The 16,610-nt window shown below is 44.2% G+C and overlaps 1 protein-coding gene across 3 annotated transcripts in view; it reads right to left on the minus strand.

Moving 5' to 3' along the window:
- The window catches only part of LOC146036342 (putative HLA class I histocompatibility antigen, alpha chain H), a 405,284-nt gene that overhangs the window by 46,644 nt on the left and 342,030 nt on the right, over nucleotides 1-16,610 (minus strand). For all 3 annotated transcript variants that reach the window (XM_083160299.1, XM_083160297.1, XM_083160298.1), the window contains one exon: nucleotides 5,763-6,041. In XM_083160299.1, coding sequence (XP_083016425.1) covers nucleotides 5,763-6,041 — 279 coding nt within the window. The remainder of the gene's footprint in view (nucleotides 1-5,762; nucleotides 6,042-16,610) is intronic.

Here is a 16,610-nt window from a genome sequence, read left to right on the forward strand (position 1 = left end):
GGCTGAACTGAGAGCCTTGTGTAGTGAGTGGTGCTAGGGGGCAGCCACTGTGAACTACCATCTGCCTGCATGAAAACTTCATTGAAATGTTAGTGCATGTCCATGGGTCACTGAGGTGAGGGGAGATGGATAGAGATTGCCCTGTGTGACCGTATTGTGCACTGGGACTTAAAACTTATTACCGTCCTACCCAGTTTAACCCCCTGCCTAGTATTATGAGAGACAGTTTACATTGTCAGATCGGAGTTCTTACTGCAGCAACAGTGCTCAGAACAGTGTATACTGACAGGTTGTTCTGACTCAGCTCCAGTCTCCAGCAAGGGACATCAGTATGTTAATGGAGTAGATCATATGCAACAGTGTAGAACTAGATGGAAATAGCTCTGTGGTGACACCATATTCCGAGTTCGCCTGGATATATCAAACTCCTCTAAATTAAATTCTCCTTGAGTCCATGCATCTATGTATTAGAGAAGTTATTCACCTGTACTGACTGATATAATCTACTGAGAAAGTGCAGGGTAACTCCTATGTTCTTGGACTAATGCCTGCAGAACAGATATACATGGTATGAGCCCAGTACATTGTTGCCAGCAAGCATAATATAACAGAGAGAGACCCAGCATAGCTCACCTAAACTACCAGACGGATTACAATGTTGCCAAATGTAATTCACCTCATAAGATGACCTAACAAGCACAGTTATTTTCCAGTTAACATCAATTCATCAGGAAAGTCTTCAGGGAATGGAGCTAAATAGGGAAGGTTCTTGAACTTAAAAGAGTGAACAGATTGCTAACCTCATTCAGTACGGCACTGCTTGTCATTTTATTTCTAGAGAGGATTACAAATTATTGGTGCAGTTCAAGCTATTTATAAACCGACACCTCACCTTACAGGACTCAGGTAGGAACTTTGAGATAGTTATTAATATACTCCTCACCTTACAGGACTCAGGTGGGAACTTTGAGATAGTTATTAATATACTCCTCACCTTACAGGACTCAGGTGGGAACGTTAGCTCCTAAAGTAAAGGCAGGATTCGTCACCTTGGGACTCTACCACATAAACCCATGCGGTAATTTTTTTTTTTTTTTTTGGAGTATATACAATAGTGTACACTATTAATGGGCACATTATTGCGCAATAATAATAACTAATTGTGCTTTGCTAATATGTGTGATGGTTGTTATAAAAATGTGTGTATCTGTTTAAAGTATAAGTTAATTTTGTGGATATAATACGCTGGATTCTGGTTTATAGCAACCTAATGTAGGCATGTATAACCTTTATATTTAGCCGAGACATTCCAGAAATCGAACTGAGTAACTACAAGTTCCGTTCCAGTGAAATAAAAACGGTATTGGATGTCTATGTTTTGGTGTCTGCTATTTGGTCTGTGTGGAGTTACCTATGTCCACATTTCGTATGACTCTTGTTATGTAACCGTTTTCATTTGTTAAGGGATCATCAAAAACAAAGGGCGTTTCCCCAAGCTCGCCCCATCAACATATATCCATAGTTAGATATATTTCCAATATAAAATCATCAAAGCTTGGGGTGGAGGCACATACAGTCAAACTCATATCGTCAGAATCGTAGACAGCGTTACAGTATAATGTAATGAGACACATGAGGAAATGACCAGTATCACTGATAGGGATGTATGATGGGTGTAATATAAATGTGATACAGGTATATAGATACAGTGTATATAATGTGTGGTGTCACCTCTCTTCCCCAGATCCTCTCTCCCATTGTTACACCACTGAGTACAGGACAGTATAATGTAATGAGACACATGAGGAAATGACCAGTATAACTGATAGGGATGTATGATGGGTGTAATATAAATGTGATACAGGTATATAGATACAGTGTATATAATGTGTGGTGTCACCTCTCTTCCCCAGATCCTCTCTCCCATTGTTACACCACTGAGTACAGGACAGTATAATGTAATGTGACACATGAGGATATGACCAGTATAACTGATAGGGATGTATGATGGGTGTAATATAAATGTGATACAGGTATATACAGTGTATATAATGTGTGGTGTCACCTCTCTTTCCCAGATCCTCTCTCCCATTGTTACACCACTGAGTACAGGACAGTATAATGTAATGAGACACATGAGGAAATGACCAGTATAACTGATAGGGATGTATGATGGGTGTAATATAAATGTGATACAGGTATATAGATACAGTGTATATAATGTGTGGTGTCACCTCTCTTCCCCAGATCCTCTCTCCCATTGTTACACCACTGAGTACAGGACAGTATAATGTAATGAGACACATGAGGAAATGACCAGTATAACTGATAGGGATGTATGATGGGTGTAATATAAATGTGATACAGGTATATAGATACAGTGTATATAATGTGTGGTGTCACCTCTCTTCTCCAGATCCTCTCTCCCATTGTTACACCACTGAGTACAGGACAGTATAATGTAATGAGACACATGAGGATATGACCAGTATAACTGATAGGGATGTATGATGGGTGTAATATAAATGTGATACAGGTATATAGATACAGTGTATATAATGTGTGGTGTCACCTCTCTTCCCCAGATCCTCTCTCCCATTGTTACACCACTGAGTACAGGACAGTATAATGTAATGTGACACATGAGGAAATGACCAGTATAACTGATAGGGATGTATGATGGGTGTAATATAAATGTGATACAGGTATATAGACACAGTGTATATAATGTGTGGTGTCACCTCTCTTCCCCAGGTCCTCTCTTCCATTGTTACACCACTGAGTACAGGACAGTATAATGTAATGTGACACATGAGGAAATGACCAGTATAACTGATAGGGATGTATGATGGGTGTAACATAAATGTGATACAGGTATATACAGTGTATATAATGTGTGGTGTCACCTCTCTTCCACAGGTCCTCTCTTCCATTGTTACACCACTGAGTACAGGACAGTATAATGTAATGAGACACATGAGGATATGACCAGTACAACTGATAGGGATGTATGATGGGTGTAATATAAATGTGATACAGGTATATACAGTGTATATAATGTGTGGTGTCACCTCTCTTCCACAGGTCCTCTCTTCCATTGTTACACCACTGAGTACAGGACAGTATAATGTAATGAGACACATGAGGATATGACCAGTACAACTGATAGGGATGTATGATGGGTGTAATATAAATGTGATACAGGTATATACAGTGTATATAATGTGTGGTGTCACCTCTCTTCCCCAGATCCTCTCTCCCATTGTTACAGCACTGAGTACAGGACAGTATAATGTAATGAGACACATGAGGATATGACCAGTATAACTGATAGGGATGTATGATGGGTGTAATATAAATGTGATACAGGTATATACAGTGTATATAATGTGTGGTGTCACCTCTCTTCCCCAGATCCTCTCTCCCATTGTTACACCACTGAGTACAGGACAGTATAATGTAATGAGACACATGAGGAAATGACCAGTATAACTGATAGGGATGTATGATGGGGTGTAATATAAATGTGATACAGGTATATACAGTGTATATAATGTGTGGTGTCACCTCTCTTCCCCAGATCCTCTCTCCGATTGTTACACCACTGAGTACAGGACAGTATAATGTAATGAGACACATGAGGAAATGACCAGTATAACTGATAGGGATGTATGATGGGGTGTAATATAAATGTGATACAGGTATATACAGTGTATATAATGTGTGGTGTCACCTCTCTACCCCAGATCCTCTCTCCCATTGTTACACCACTGAGTACAGGACAGTATAATGTAATGAGACACATGAGGATATGACCAGTATAACTGATAGGGATGTATGATGGGTGTAATATAAATGTGATACAGGTATATAGATACAGTGTATATAATGTGTGGTGTCACCTCTCTTCCCCAGATCCTCTCTCCCATTGTTACACCACTGAGTACAGGACAGTATAATGTAATGAGACACATGAGGAAATGACCAGTATAACTGATAGGGATGTATGATGGGGTGTAATATAAATGTGATACAGGTATATAGATACAGTGTATATAATGTGTGGTGTCACCTCTCTTCCCCAGATCCTATCTCCCATTGTTACACCACTGAGTACAGGACAGTATAATGTAATGAGACACATGAGGATATGACCAGTATAACTGATAGGGATGTATGATGGGTGTAATATAAATGTGATACAGGTATATAGATACAGTGTATATAATGTGTGGTGTCACCTCTCTTCCCCAGATCCTCTCTCCCATTGTTACACCACTGAGTACAGAACAGTATAATGTAATGAGACACATGAGGATATGACCAGTATAACTGATAGGGATGTATGATGGGTGTAATATAAATGTGATACAGGTATATAGATACAGTGTATATAATGTGTAGTGTCACCTCTCTTCCCCAGATCCTCTCTCCCATTGTTACACCACTGAGTACAGGACAGTATAATGTAATGAGACACATGAGGATATGACCAGTATAACTGATAGGGATGTATGATGGGGTGTAATATAAATGTGATACAGGTATATAGATACAGTGTATATAATGTGTGGTGTCACCTCTGTTCCCCAGATCCTCTCTCCCATTGTTACACCACTGAGTACAGGACAGTATAATGTAATGAGACACATGAGGATATGACCAGTATAACTGATAGGGATGTATGATGGGGTGTAATATAAATGTGATACAGGTATATACATTGTATATAATGTGTGATGTCACCTCTCTTCCCCAGATCCTCTCTCCCATTGTTACACCACTGAGTACAGGACAGTATAATGTAATGAGACACATGAGGAAATGACCAGTATAACTGATAGGGATGTATGATGGGTGTAATATAAATGTGATACAGGTATATAGATACAGTGTATATAATGTGTGGTGTCACCTCTCTTCCCCAGATCCTCTCTCCCAATGTTACACCACTGAGTACAGGACAGTATAATGTAATGAGACACATGAGGATATGACCAGTATAACTGATAGGGATGTATGATGGGGTGTAATATAAATGTGATACAGGTATATAGATACAGTGTATATAATGTGTGGTGTCACCTCTCTTCCCCAGATCCTCTCTCCCATTGTTACATCACTGAGTACAGGACAGTATAATGTAATGAGACACATGAGGATATGACCAGTATAACTGATAGGGATGTATGATGGGGTGTAATATAAATGTGATACAGGTATATATAGATACAGTGTATATAATGTGTGGTGTCACCTCTCTTCCCCAGATCCTCTCTCCCATTGTTACACCACTGAGTACTGGACAGTATAATGTAATGAGACACATGAGATAATGACCAGTATAACTGATAGGGATGTATGATGGGTGTAATATAAATGTGATACAGGTATATACAGTGTATATAATGTGTGGTGTCACCTCTTTTCCCCAGATCCTCTCTCCCATTGTTACACCACTGAGTACAGGACAGTATAATGTAATGAGACACATGAGGAAATGACCAGTATAACTGATAGGGATGTATGATGGGGTGTAATATAAATGTGATACAGGTATATAGATACAGTGTATATAATGTGTGATGTCACCTCTCTTCCCCAGATCCTCTCTCCCATTGTTACACCACTGAGTACAGGACAGTATAATGTAATCAGACACATGAGGATATGACCAGTATAACTGATAGGGATGTATGATGGGGTGTAATATAAATGTGATACAGGTATATAGATACAGTGTATATAATGTGTGGTGTCACCTCTCTTCTCCAGGTCCTCTCTCCCATTGGTGATATGTATCTTCAGCCACTCTATACATTCATTCTGCAGATAAATCTTGTTTCTCTCCCCCACTTGTACATCGCGGCTGTTCCATGTCTGTGTAGTGATCTGAGCCTCGTGCATGGTGGGGATATAGATCCATCTCTCTGTGTCCAGGTGCATGAAGTCTCTCCCATCATATCCGTACTGATCATACCCCGCGGTGCTGCCGTCATCTCTCAGCTCACAGCCGAACATCATCTGGAAGGAATGGAGACCTGCACACAGCACAGGAACACGTTACACGGGAGCAGTACACGTGCTGTCATGTTATTGTGTATTCAACACGTGACACACAAGATGTGCGACATCACGTGTGTAACATAATATACAATGTGGCGACATCACGTGTGTAACATAATATATAATGTGTGTGACAACATGTATGTAAGCATGTGGGGAATCTCATGTGCAACATGTAATATAGAATGTATGTGACATGCTACTTACTGGGAGGAAACCAGGTCACATGATCTGAACACCCAATAGGAACAGGTATAAGGGGATCAGTCATAGTGAGAGGAACACAATTATATTCTGTCACTGAGGAGAAGCTGCTCATCACTGATTGGTTACACCAAATGTCAAACAATTTTGTCAGCCAATCAGCTGTGAAGTAATTTTGCAGGCAGCTCAGTGGCTGCATTTTCCCTCCGATTGTTATCAACCAATCACACTGTGTTACAGACACTGGCGGATGGAACCATTATACAGAAGAGGTGGGGGGGGGGGGGTGAATCGGTCACACCATCTAGATTTTGAAGTAAAATTATTTAACACTTAGATGTCTGAATTATACTCCTGAAACAGGTTATCCTAGGTAATACTCAGAGCAAGTCACTGATGTGGTGACACAGGTTACTAATGCTGAACTCAGGGGGACCATGCTCTGTACCTGAGCTAGAAGGGACAGAAATGTCCTTTCTATGAGTTATGGTATCAGAGGGGTGATGTGGGGACACTCATATTCATTAATTACAGGAACACAGTGAGAACCTTTATTTGTCCATATACAAATGGCCTCAATAACAGTTGGACAAATACCAATCAGAGCAGTGCTTTCACACTGACCAATCGTGGAGCAGTCGCTCTGTGTGCAAAAGTCAATAAGGAACAACAAAAGTCGCCCGACATTATAACAAGGATAAAATCCACAGCTGCTGCTTTCTGTTATCAGGGATCCGTGTGTCAATGGGAGCGAATGCTGCTGTCAGTTTGCTGCTCCAGAGAATGGGAACAGCAGGAAAACTCTACTCATTGGGGGAAATTTACCATAATCGAATGGGTACGAATGAAGCAATTTGTGCCCATTCAATGTTAAATTCGTCCGAATTCATCTGGTTTGCTGTATTTATGTACGGCAAGATCAGCTGAATACGAGTGTAGGAATGAGTATAACATAGATACTACTCAGCCATAAAGTTCTATCTGATCGGCAAATTTACTATCATTCATAGTACTGAATTAGTTTGTGAATAGCAGATAATACAAATGAAATATAGACCACATTTACCACCCGTATTTTGCTGAAGCATCACATGGATCTGTCAGATCTGTGCCGGATTCTCTGTGTAACAAATAGAGAACAAATAGAAGCTGCATGGGGTCCCCCCAGGAGTATAACCAGCCCTGGGCTCTTTCAGATGGTGCTACCTCCCAAAACACAGGGAACAAACTAAACAGGGGTTCTCCTGTATATCTATAACAAGCCCTTGGGCCGGTCTAGGTTACAAAAATATGGGGGACAAAAAAATATTGGGGTCCCACATATTTTTATTACCAGCACCAAGCTCCAACAGCCAGTGGTGGCAAGCCACAGCCGGGGTCAATTTTTACATAGGATCCCCCAGCCAAAGCATGAACACCCTGGCCCGGTCAACCCTGGCTTGGGGAGTGGGGATCCCCCAATAAAGGCCCCCTCTAGGGCAAGCCCGGCGGCTATCCCCGGCTCCCCTGGGCAGTGAGTGCAGGGCTGATGGCAATACAGTGTTATAAAAATAATAAAATAAGGTATTTGGTTTTGTGGTAGAACTACAAGCACCAACAAGCCTCCCCCACAGGATGGGACTTGGAGAACCACAAGTCCCAGCATGTGGGGCATTAACCACTTAAGTGGTTTGCCCGGAGGATCTCCGGGCTCAGCAGCACTGTCAATATGGGCTAACCCGGTAGATCTCCGTGGTGTGTAGGGATGGCCATCGACCATTGATGATTCGAAATCATCAATGGTTCATGCCCGATGTCGAATACTTTTGCCATCGATGGGGAAGAACCAGATGGTTTCCCTCCATTGATGGAACAGCAAATCGATGTTTTGCGCTTTTTTTTTCAAAGTGCCGGGACACTGAGCTTAGCCCCGCCCCCCACAACACCTGCAAAGCCCCGCCTCCGTGTTTTGATTGGCCCACAGGCCAAATCAAACAAACACAATGGATGACCATCGATATGTAAAAATATCAATGGTCAGCCATTGCATAGTTTAGCACTATCGATGGCAATGCCATTGATGGCCATCCCTAGTGGTGTGTGCTGCTCTCCTTTCCATCCTGTAATTAGTGCTCTGACCGCATTTATGTGTTTTGAGCACCATCTAGTGGCGGTTTTGGCAAATTACTGATTTACCTCAGATTCTACAGGTTTTATGCTGTGTGTAGCTGAATGCATCATTCTACACCACGGCACAGTGTTACAATATTGCAGTGTGCTGCTGAATAATGGATAAAATAAATACAAATACATTTTGTGCTGATGAAATCCTCGCTTTTACGAATCAGAACATTCCTACGTCAACTCAGGAAGTTCAAACTGCCTCAGGAACTCCTAATGCTCTTCTACTCTGCAATTATACAATCTGTGATCTGTACCTCAATCATAGTCTGGTCTGGCTCGGCCTCGGCTTATGACAGAAATAGTTTACAGCGAATTGTAAGAGCAGCGGAAAAAAATCATAGGATCGGATCTCCCGGCGATTGAGGACGTGTATAGGTCAATGGTTAAAAAACGTGCTGAAAGAATTATCAGTGACCACTCCCACCCTGCTCGTGACTTGTTTAGGAGGCTGCCATCTGGGAGGCGGTACAGCTCTCAACTGGCGAGGACAGCCAGGCACAGAAACAGATTTTTCCCCAAGCTACTTCAATAATAAACTCTAAAGGTCAAAGGTCAGCGATTCCACCCCTTTGCGCTAACCTCGGCACTCGACACATGAATCTAAATACAACCCTGATGCCCTCCCCTTAAAATGATCCTGTTTTGTATTGGCCTGTTATGTATGTACACTGTGTGGGAGCAGTGGTTATCGGAAACAAATTCCCTGTGTATTATGTATGCTGTACATTGATATACTTGGCAATAAAGTGATTCTGATGATGATGTTAGCCTTCCTGAAAGTGAATTTGAAGCAGTAGTGATCAATTTTGTGACGAACTATCCGACTCGGAGAGTTCTGACCTGTCACTCCATGATATTTCTTCAGAAATACCCAAACACCATTTCCAGTGGTCAAAATGGGAAAATGAACAACCAGAGGAGATGTATGAAAAACCGTGATTTTCTGGTGTTGTTATTGTATTCCTTTTTTTTTTTCTAATTAGTTTTTATAGAATTTTTCAACAGTACACAAAATAAGATATGAACATAACAAGAATGAGGAAGGGGGGGTGTAGGTAACAAAGCAAGTAAGGGAATATGAGTTACATGTCAGGTATAGAACAATATTCACAGAGTTTACAAATGTCATGGTAAAATGAGCAAAAGGGGTATGTGCAATATGACTTACTAGTCATGTCAGTACAGGCTCCTAGGGTGTGACATTACAGCCAGTTTTACCAACAAAAACTGAGTAGGCGTGAGATTCACCTAGGAGAGTCCAGCACAGACAGGACGGGCGGCACACATGAGGTACAGGTTTGACCTGATGACTCTCTATATTCGCCCCACTTGCGCCACCTTATGTGTACAGACGAGGCGGAAGAGGAATATGTAGCGCTAGCGGATTCATAAATAAAATTATTATGAATTCTACTTTCTATGGATTCAAGAGTAGGTATTGAGGGCGACTTCCACATTTGAGATATAGAGGCTTTGGTTGCTATCAATATGTGGCCCAGGAGATAATTGTCCTCGTTTATCTTTTCACCCGGAAGATGATGAAATAGGGCTAGTAGGGGACTCATGCGAACCTGTCTGCGCAACACCTTTGATATAAAACAGAACACTGTATGCCATACGGGTTGCAGGGCTGGGCATGTCCAGAAGACATGAAATATGTCTCCCACCATACCACAGTTTCTCCAACAGTAGGGAGAAACATTAGGCCAGAACTTATGTAGAATTGCAGGGGTAAGATATGCTCTATGTATCAATTTATAGAACATTTCGGAGTGGTTGATGTTTTTGGAGATTCTAAAGCAGGAGTGGGTGATTTGTGACCAAATTTCCTCTGTAAATGTGTTGGGCATATCTCTCTCCCATTTAATTTGTGAAGGGAATGCAACCTTCACATTCTCCTCAATCAGATATCGGTACCATCTAGAGATTCCACCCCGGTCAGAACCAGACATAAAAAGAAACGTGAGCAATTTAGGGAATCTAAGTTGGCGAGTCGGTCTGGGGGTGAAACTATGGAGCCAATGGCGTATTTGAAGGAACTTAAAGAAGTCTTGCTTTGGTATACAAAATTCTGTTTGGAGGTGGGAGAAGGGGACCAGATCGCCGTTAGACAGAATATTTTGAAGGGATAAGATGCCTAAATTAGTCCATGTATTGATATTTAGATTAGGAATCTGCTGAGCTACAGCTTGTAGTGATAATTGGGGAGAGGGTAGGGTAGTTGCTTCATTAGATAGGACCATTTTGTGCCAAAATGAAATAGTTGTCTGGATAGCTTTGCACCGACTAATTCCAGAGGGAACCGCTACCTGTGGTAGCCACAGCACGTCTGGCAGCGTTATGGGAAGTGTATAGGCTTGCTCCATAATTACCCATGGTTTAGGGTGGTCTTTCTGAAACCAATCCCTGGCCTGCGCCAATATGCATGCCCTGTGGTATTTCTCTAGGTCAGGGAATGCAACCCCTCCTACCAATTTAGCAGTAACTAGGGTTGATTTTGCTATTCTGGGTTTTGCACCTCTCCAGACATAACTGGATATGAGTCTGTTAAATTTGTTATAGATAGCCTTAGGAAGGGGTCTTGGGATAGTTCGAAACAAATACATCAATTTGGGCAACAGCGTCATCATGACCGCGGCTATGCGCCCCACCCAAGATACCTCCTGCATCATCCATTCTTTAGTAAGCTGCTCAAATGCTCTGTAGAGGGGCTCATAGTTGCAGGCAAGCATGTCTGTATCTTTAGAGAGGTGAACACCAAGATATTTCAGTGATCTGGATTGCCAGGCATATTTATACTCGTTTGTTAACCGTTTGAGTGTGGTATCTGGGATATTAAATGGGAGAGCCTCAGTCTTTTTATTGTTTAGCTTATAGTAGGATAGTCTGGAGAATAGTTCTAGAACTGAGTGCACTTGGGGTAGAGAGGTCTCTGGCTCTAGGAGGCACAGCAGGATGTCGTCTGCGAACAAGCAGATCTTATGGGATAGGCCCCCTATTACTGGTCCAGCAATAGCGCTCACAGATCTAATATGCTCAGCCAGGGGCTCAATAGCCAGAGCAAAAATCAAAGGGGATAGTGGGCATCCTTGACGGGTGCCGTTTGATATGTTAAATTTGGATGAGTAACATCCATTGGCAAAAACTTTAGCGGAAGGGGAGGAATATAGGGCCAATATAGAGTCAAGAATTCTATCATCAAATCCGAATCGGCGCAGGGTAGCCTGCATATAGGCCCAATGAAGCCTGTCAAAGGCCTTCTCTGCGTCAAGGGACAAGGCCAACAGGGGCAATCTCTGGTCTTGACAATATTTAATAATGTTGATAACTCTACGGGTATTGTCTGACGCCTGCCTACCCATTATAAAACCCACCTGGTCTGGGTTAATCAGACCTGGTAACAGAGAAGAGAGCCGGTTTGCTATCATTTTGGCATATAGTTTAATGTCCTTGTTCAGTAAGGCGATAGGCCGATAGTTTTGGACAGCAGTAGGCAGTTTGCCTGGCTTAGGGATAGTTATTATTTGGGCCTCTAACATTTCCCCAGGGAAGCAAGCGTCAGAGGAAGCTTTATTAAAAATCGCCAGAAGGACTGGGGCCAGAGTGTTTTTAAATTTCTTGTAGAAATTTGAGGGGTAGCCATCGGGCCCTGGGGCTTTGTCAAATGGGAGGGAATCAATAGCTGTCTCTACTTCCCCCAGTGTCCAGGGGGCACTAAGCGCTGTGCAAGTATCTTTGCTAATGGACGGGAGGGGCAAGCCCCTGAGAAATCCATCTATGTCCACCTTGGACGGTTGGGGAGTATTAGGGTCATCCCTCAAATTATAAAGTTGAAAGTAATACTTAGCGAATGTGTCAGCGATGCCAACTGGGTCAAATACCTAAGCTCCGTTAGGAGTGTGTAGAACATGTATTCTTTCCCGAGCTCTACAACCTCTTAGCTTACGTGCTAAAAGACGTCCGGCTCTATTACTGTGGACATAATATTTTTGCCTAAGGCGCTGTATGTTGCGGTGGACCTCAGTGAGAGAGAATGCATTGACTCTGTCCCTAGCGAGAGGAGCTGACGGTAAAGGCTCACATTAGAAGGGTCCATTTTATGGGCTTCCTCCAGTTTGGCTGCCTCCCTCTCCGCCGACTTGAATCTCCGCCCCCAATCCCTTCTGAGTCTAGAGGCAATCTGAATCGCAGAACCCCTGAGAACAGCCTTTAGTGTGCACCAGTGTGTAAAAGTAGAAGGGTGACATTCTATGGGGTGAGATAAATAGACTTTTGCGAATTTTTTCGCAAAAACGGCCAAAATCGCATTTTTTTCCATTTTCGCATATTTAATGAGCTCCGAAAATGTGAAAAAAGTGCGATTTTTGCCAACAAGTTGGACACACTGGAAATGCGACGGCTGCTTTTCGCAGCACATCGCATCCAGATGTTTTCACATGGAAAAGTATACAAATCGCATATTTAATGGTATGCGATTTGTATAAAGTGTGACTATAATTCGCCCAAAAATCAGACCAGGTTCTGATGGGCGAATTAGCCAGAACCCTGCACAGATCGCAATGATCTGTGCAGGTTTCTGGTGAAAAAAAATAAAAATAAACAGTTAAAATAAAAAAAAACGAGCGCGGGGTCCCCCGCCAGAGCATAACCAGCCCCGGGCTCATTGAGCCGCTGCTGGTGACATAAAATCAGGGTCCCCGACAAATAGGGGTCCCCTTGATTTAATGAAACCAGCACCAGGCTCAAGGTCCGGCGCTGGTTCCCAAAATACGGGGGACCAAATGACTAGGGGTCCCCCGTATTTTAAGAACCAGCACCGGACCCAACCAGCCAGCAGGGTAATGCCACAGCCGGGGGACACTTATTATATAAGGTCCTGCGGCCAAAGCATTATCCCCGTGGCTGGTCAGCATGGGCAGGGGTCCTGGGGAAGTGGGGACCCCCCCAATGAAGGGGTCCCCCCCCCTCCAGGACTTACCAGCCCATGCTGAAAGTCCGGGGCTGTCCCCGATGCCCCTGGGCGGTGGGCATCGGGCTGATGTAAAGTGTAAAAAAAGAAGATAAACTATTGTCTTATGCTGAAGAACTATGAGTCCCAGCAAGCCTACCCCGCATGCTGGGACTTGGAGAACCACAAGTCCCAGCATGCGGGGCATTAAAGGGGCCGCTGGTACTTGTAGTTCCATAGTACAAGAAATAGTTAAATAAAACACACTGACACCCTGAAAAATAAAAGTTTAATACATACACAGCCCACACACACTGATACTTACCTACCTTGAGCCCATAGGTCGGTCCCTGGATCCTGGTTCTGGGGCTCCAGGGCAGAAGAGTCCGGTTCCGGGGCCTTGGTCCTGGTTCCGGGGCTGGTCCTGGGGTTCCGGGGCTCCAGGGCAGAAGAGTCCGGTTCCGGGGCCTTGGTCCTGGTTCCGGGGCTGGTCCGGGGTCCAGGATCCGATGAAGTCCACAGGGGTACCTGAGGAAGGAAATCCTACTTACCTGGTCCCCAGCGACGACATCGGCATCCTCTCCGGCAGACGCGCTGCTCCCGGCTGCTGTGGTACCCGCTCTCGGACTGAAGAGGCGCAGAGATGTTCATCTTCCGCGCCTCTTCTCAGAATGATTCCATTGGCCGGCTAGCGGCCAATCAGGAGCCGAGAAAGTCGGCTCCTGATTGGCCGCTAGGCGGCCAATAGAATCATCCGGAGGAAAGGCGCGGAAGATGAAAATCTCTTCGCCTCTTCAGTCCGAGAGCGGGTCCCACAGCAGCCGGGAGCAGCGCGTCTGCCGGAGAGGATGCCGATGTCGTCGCCGGGGACCAGGTAAGTAGGATTTCCTTCCTCAGGTACCCCTGTGGACTTCATCGGATCCTGGACCCCGGACCAGCCCCGGAACCCCAGGACCAGCCCCGGAACCAGGACCAAGGCCCCGGAGCCGGACTCTTCTGCCCTGGAGCCCCGGAACCCCAGGACCAGCCCCGGAACCAGGACTAAGGCCCCGGAACCGGACTCTTCTGCCCTGGAGCCCCGGAACCAGGATCCAGGGACCGACCTACGGGCTCAAGGTAGGTAAGTATCAGTGTGTGTGGGCTGTGTATGTATTAAACTTTTATTTTTCAGGGTGTCAGTGTGTTTTATTTAACTATTTCTTGTACTATGGAACTACAAGTACCAGCGGCCCCTTTAATGCCCCGCATGCTGGGACTTGTGGTTCTCCAAGTCCCAGCATGCGGGGTAGGCTTGCTGGGACTCATAGTTCTTCAGCATAAGACAATAGTTTATCTTCTTTTTACACTTTACATCAGCCCTATGCCCACCGCCCAGGGGCATCGGGGACAGCCCCGGACTTTCAGCATGGGCTGGTAAGTCCTGGAGGGGGGGGACCCCTTCATTGGGGGGGTCCCCACTTCCCCAGGACCCCTGCCCATGCTGACCAGCCACGGGGATAATGCTTTGGCCGCGGGACCTTATATAATAAGTGTCCCCCGGCTGTGGCATTACCCTGCTGGCTGGTTGGGTCCGGTGCTGGTTCTTAAAATACGGGGAACCCCTAGTCATTTGGTCCCCCGTATTTTGGGAACCAGCGCTGGACCTTGAGCCTGGTGCTGGTTTCATGAAATCAAGGGGACCCCTATTTGTCGGGGACCCTGATTTTATGTCACCAGCACCGGCTCAATGAGCCCGGGGCTGGTTATGCTCTGGCGGGGGACCCCGCGCTCGTTTTTTTTTTTAATTTGCGCTTTCCTGCAAACGTGCGATTTTCAGACATGAAAATCGCACATTTTCAGGACTAAAGACATCGCACCACATCGCACCTATTTGCACTATTTGGCCCGTTTTTCGCATCTCATTAAATATGCAAAAAACGGCCCAATCTTGCGATTTGAAAAAGGGCGAAGTGGTGCGATAAAAAAAACGCGCATTTATCTCATCCCATAGAATGTCACCCCATGTATCTTCGGGACGGTTAGTATCAAGAAATACTTCTAGGGACCCCTGAATGGCCTGCTGTGCCTCCGGACGAGCAAGAAGCTGTGCACTCAGCCTCCAAGAGCTAGGAGTGACCGAGCGTTTACTTACTTCCCATATCAGCAAAAGGGGGAGTGGTCAGACCAAGTAATTGGTAATATGTCTATTTTACTGATGGAGGGTAATGTCCATCTATCAACTAAGGCAAAATCAATCCTAGAGTAAGATCTATGGACATGGGAGTAAGATGTAAAATCTTTAGTTGCGGGATGCTTAGCTCTCCAGGCGTCATATAGTTCATATTCTGCGAGGAGTTGGCGGAACTGGGATGAAGATTTTTGAGTGTGACCCAAAGTGGGGCCACTAGTGTGATGAGATTTATCAATTTTAGGGTCTAGTACCATATTGAAGTCCCCAAGGATTAATAGGGCACCTCTAACATGTTTCTGGAGGTTATTACAGAATTTCCGACAGAACGAGATTTGTTTGGCATTTGGAGCGTAACAAGACACTATGGTAGTGTCTACATTATCCAGTTGGCCAACTAGGATCAAGTAACGGCCCTCCTTGTCTGCATACTGTGTGGATAGCTTAAAAAGGCAGTGTTGGGAAAATAGAATGGCTACACCAGCTTTCTTAGATGGTCCGTTAGCCGTATAACAATAGGGATATCTGAGGTTAGTGAAGAGGGGGGGATTCTGGTGTTGAAAGTGGGTCTCTTGTACTGCGACCACATCCGCCCTAAGTTTATGGAAGTAATTCAACGCTATCTTACGTTTATGGGGTGAGTTTAGCCCCTTCGCATTCATAGAGACTATTTTAACCATGTCTGATAATTTATAGAAGATGGAACATTCACGCTGAAGTAAACAAGTAATACATATGTACCTGGCATGTATATAAAGAGAAAAAACATATACCTACTTTGAAAAACAAAAAAAAGCAGGAAAAAAACAGAAAAGAACTGGCCTCTCTTGAGGCCATAACCAGACGCCATGAAGTGGCGACTGTGTATAGTAGTGGGGGGGTAGTGAACAGTTTCCTACCATCCTGCGGTATATCACACCATAGACGTAACGGTTGCAAACAGTATTTTCCTAAACTAACTTGAGAAAGAAACATTGCAGATATTCAGACCTGGACAGCGATTTACAGAGAAATATTAGCTGTTCAATTAATAACCCAGAGGGTGGTGATGAACTAAACGAA

The sequence above is a fragment of the Crinia signifera genome, chromosome 9, assembly GCF_055691185.1.
Source record: "Crinia signifera chromosome 9, ASM5569118v1, whole genome shotgun sequence".
NCBI classification, from domain to species: domain Eukaryota; kingdom Metazoa; phylum Chordata; class Amphibia; order Anura; family Myobatrachidae; genus Crinia; species Crinia signifera.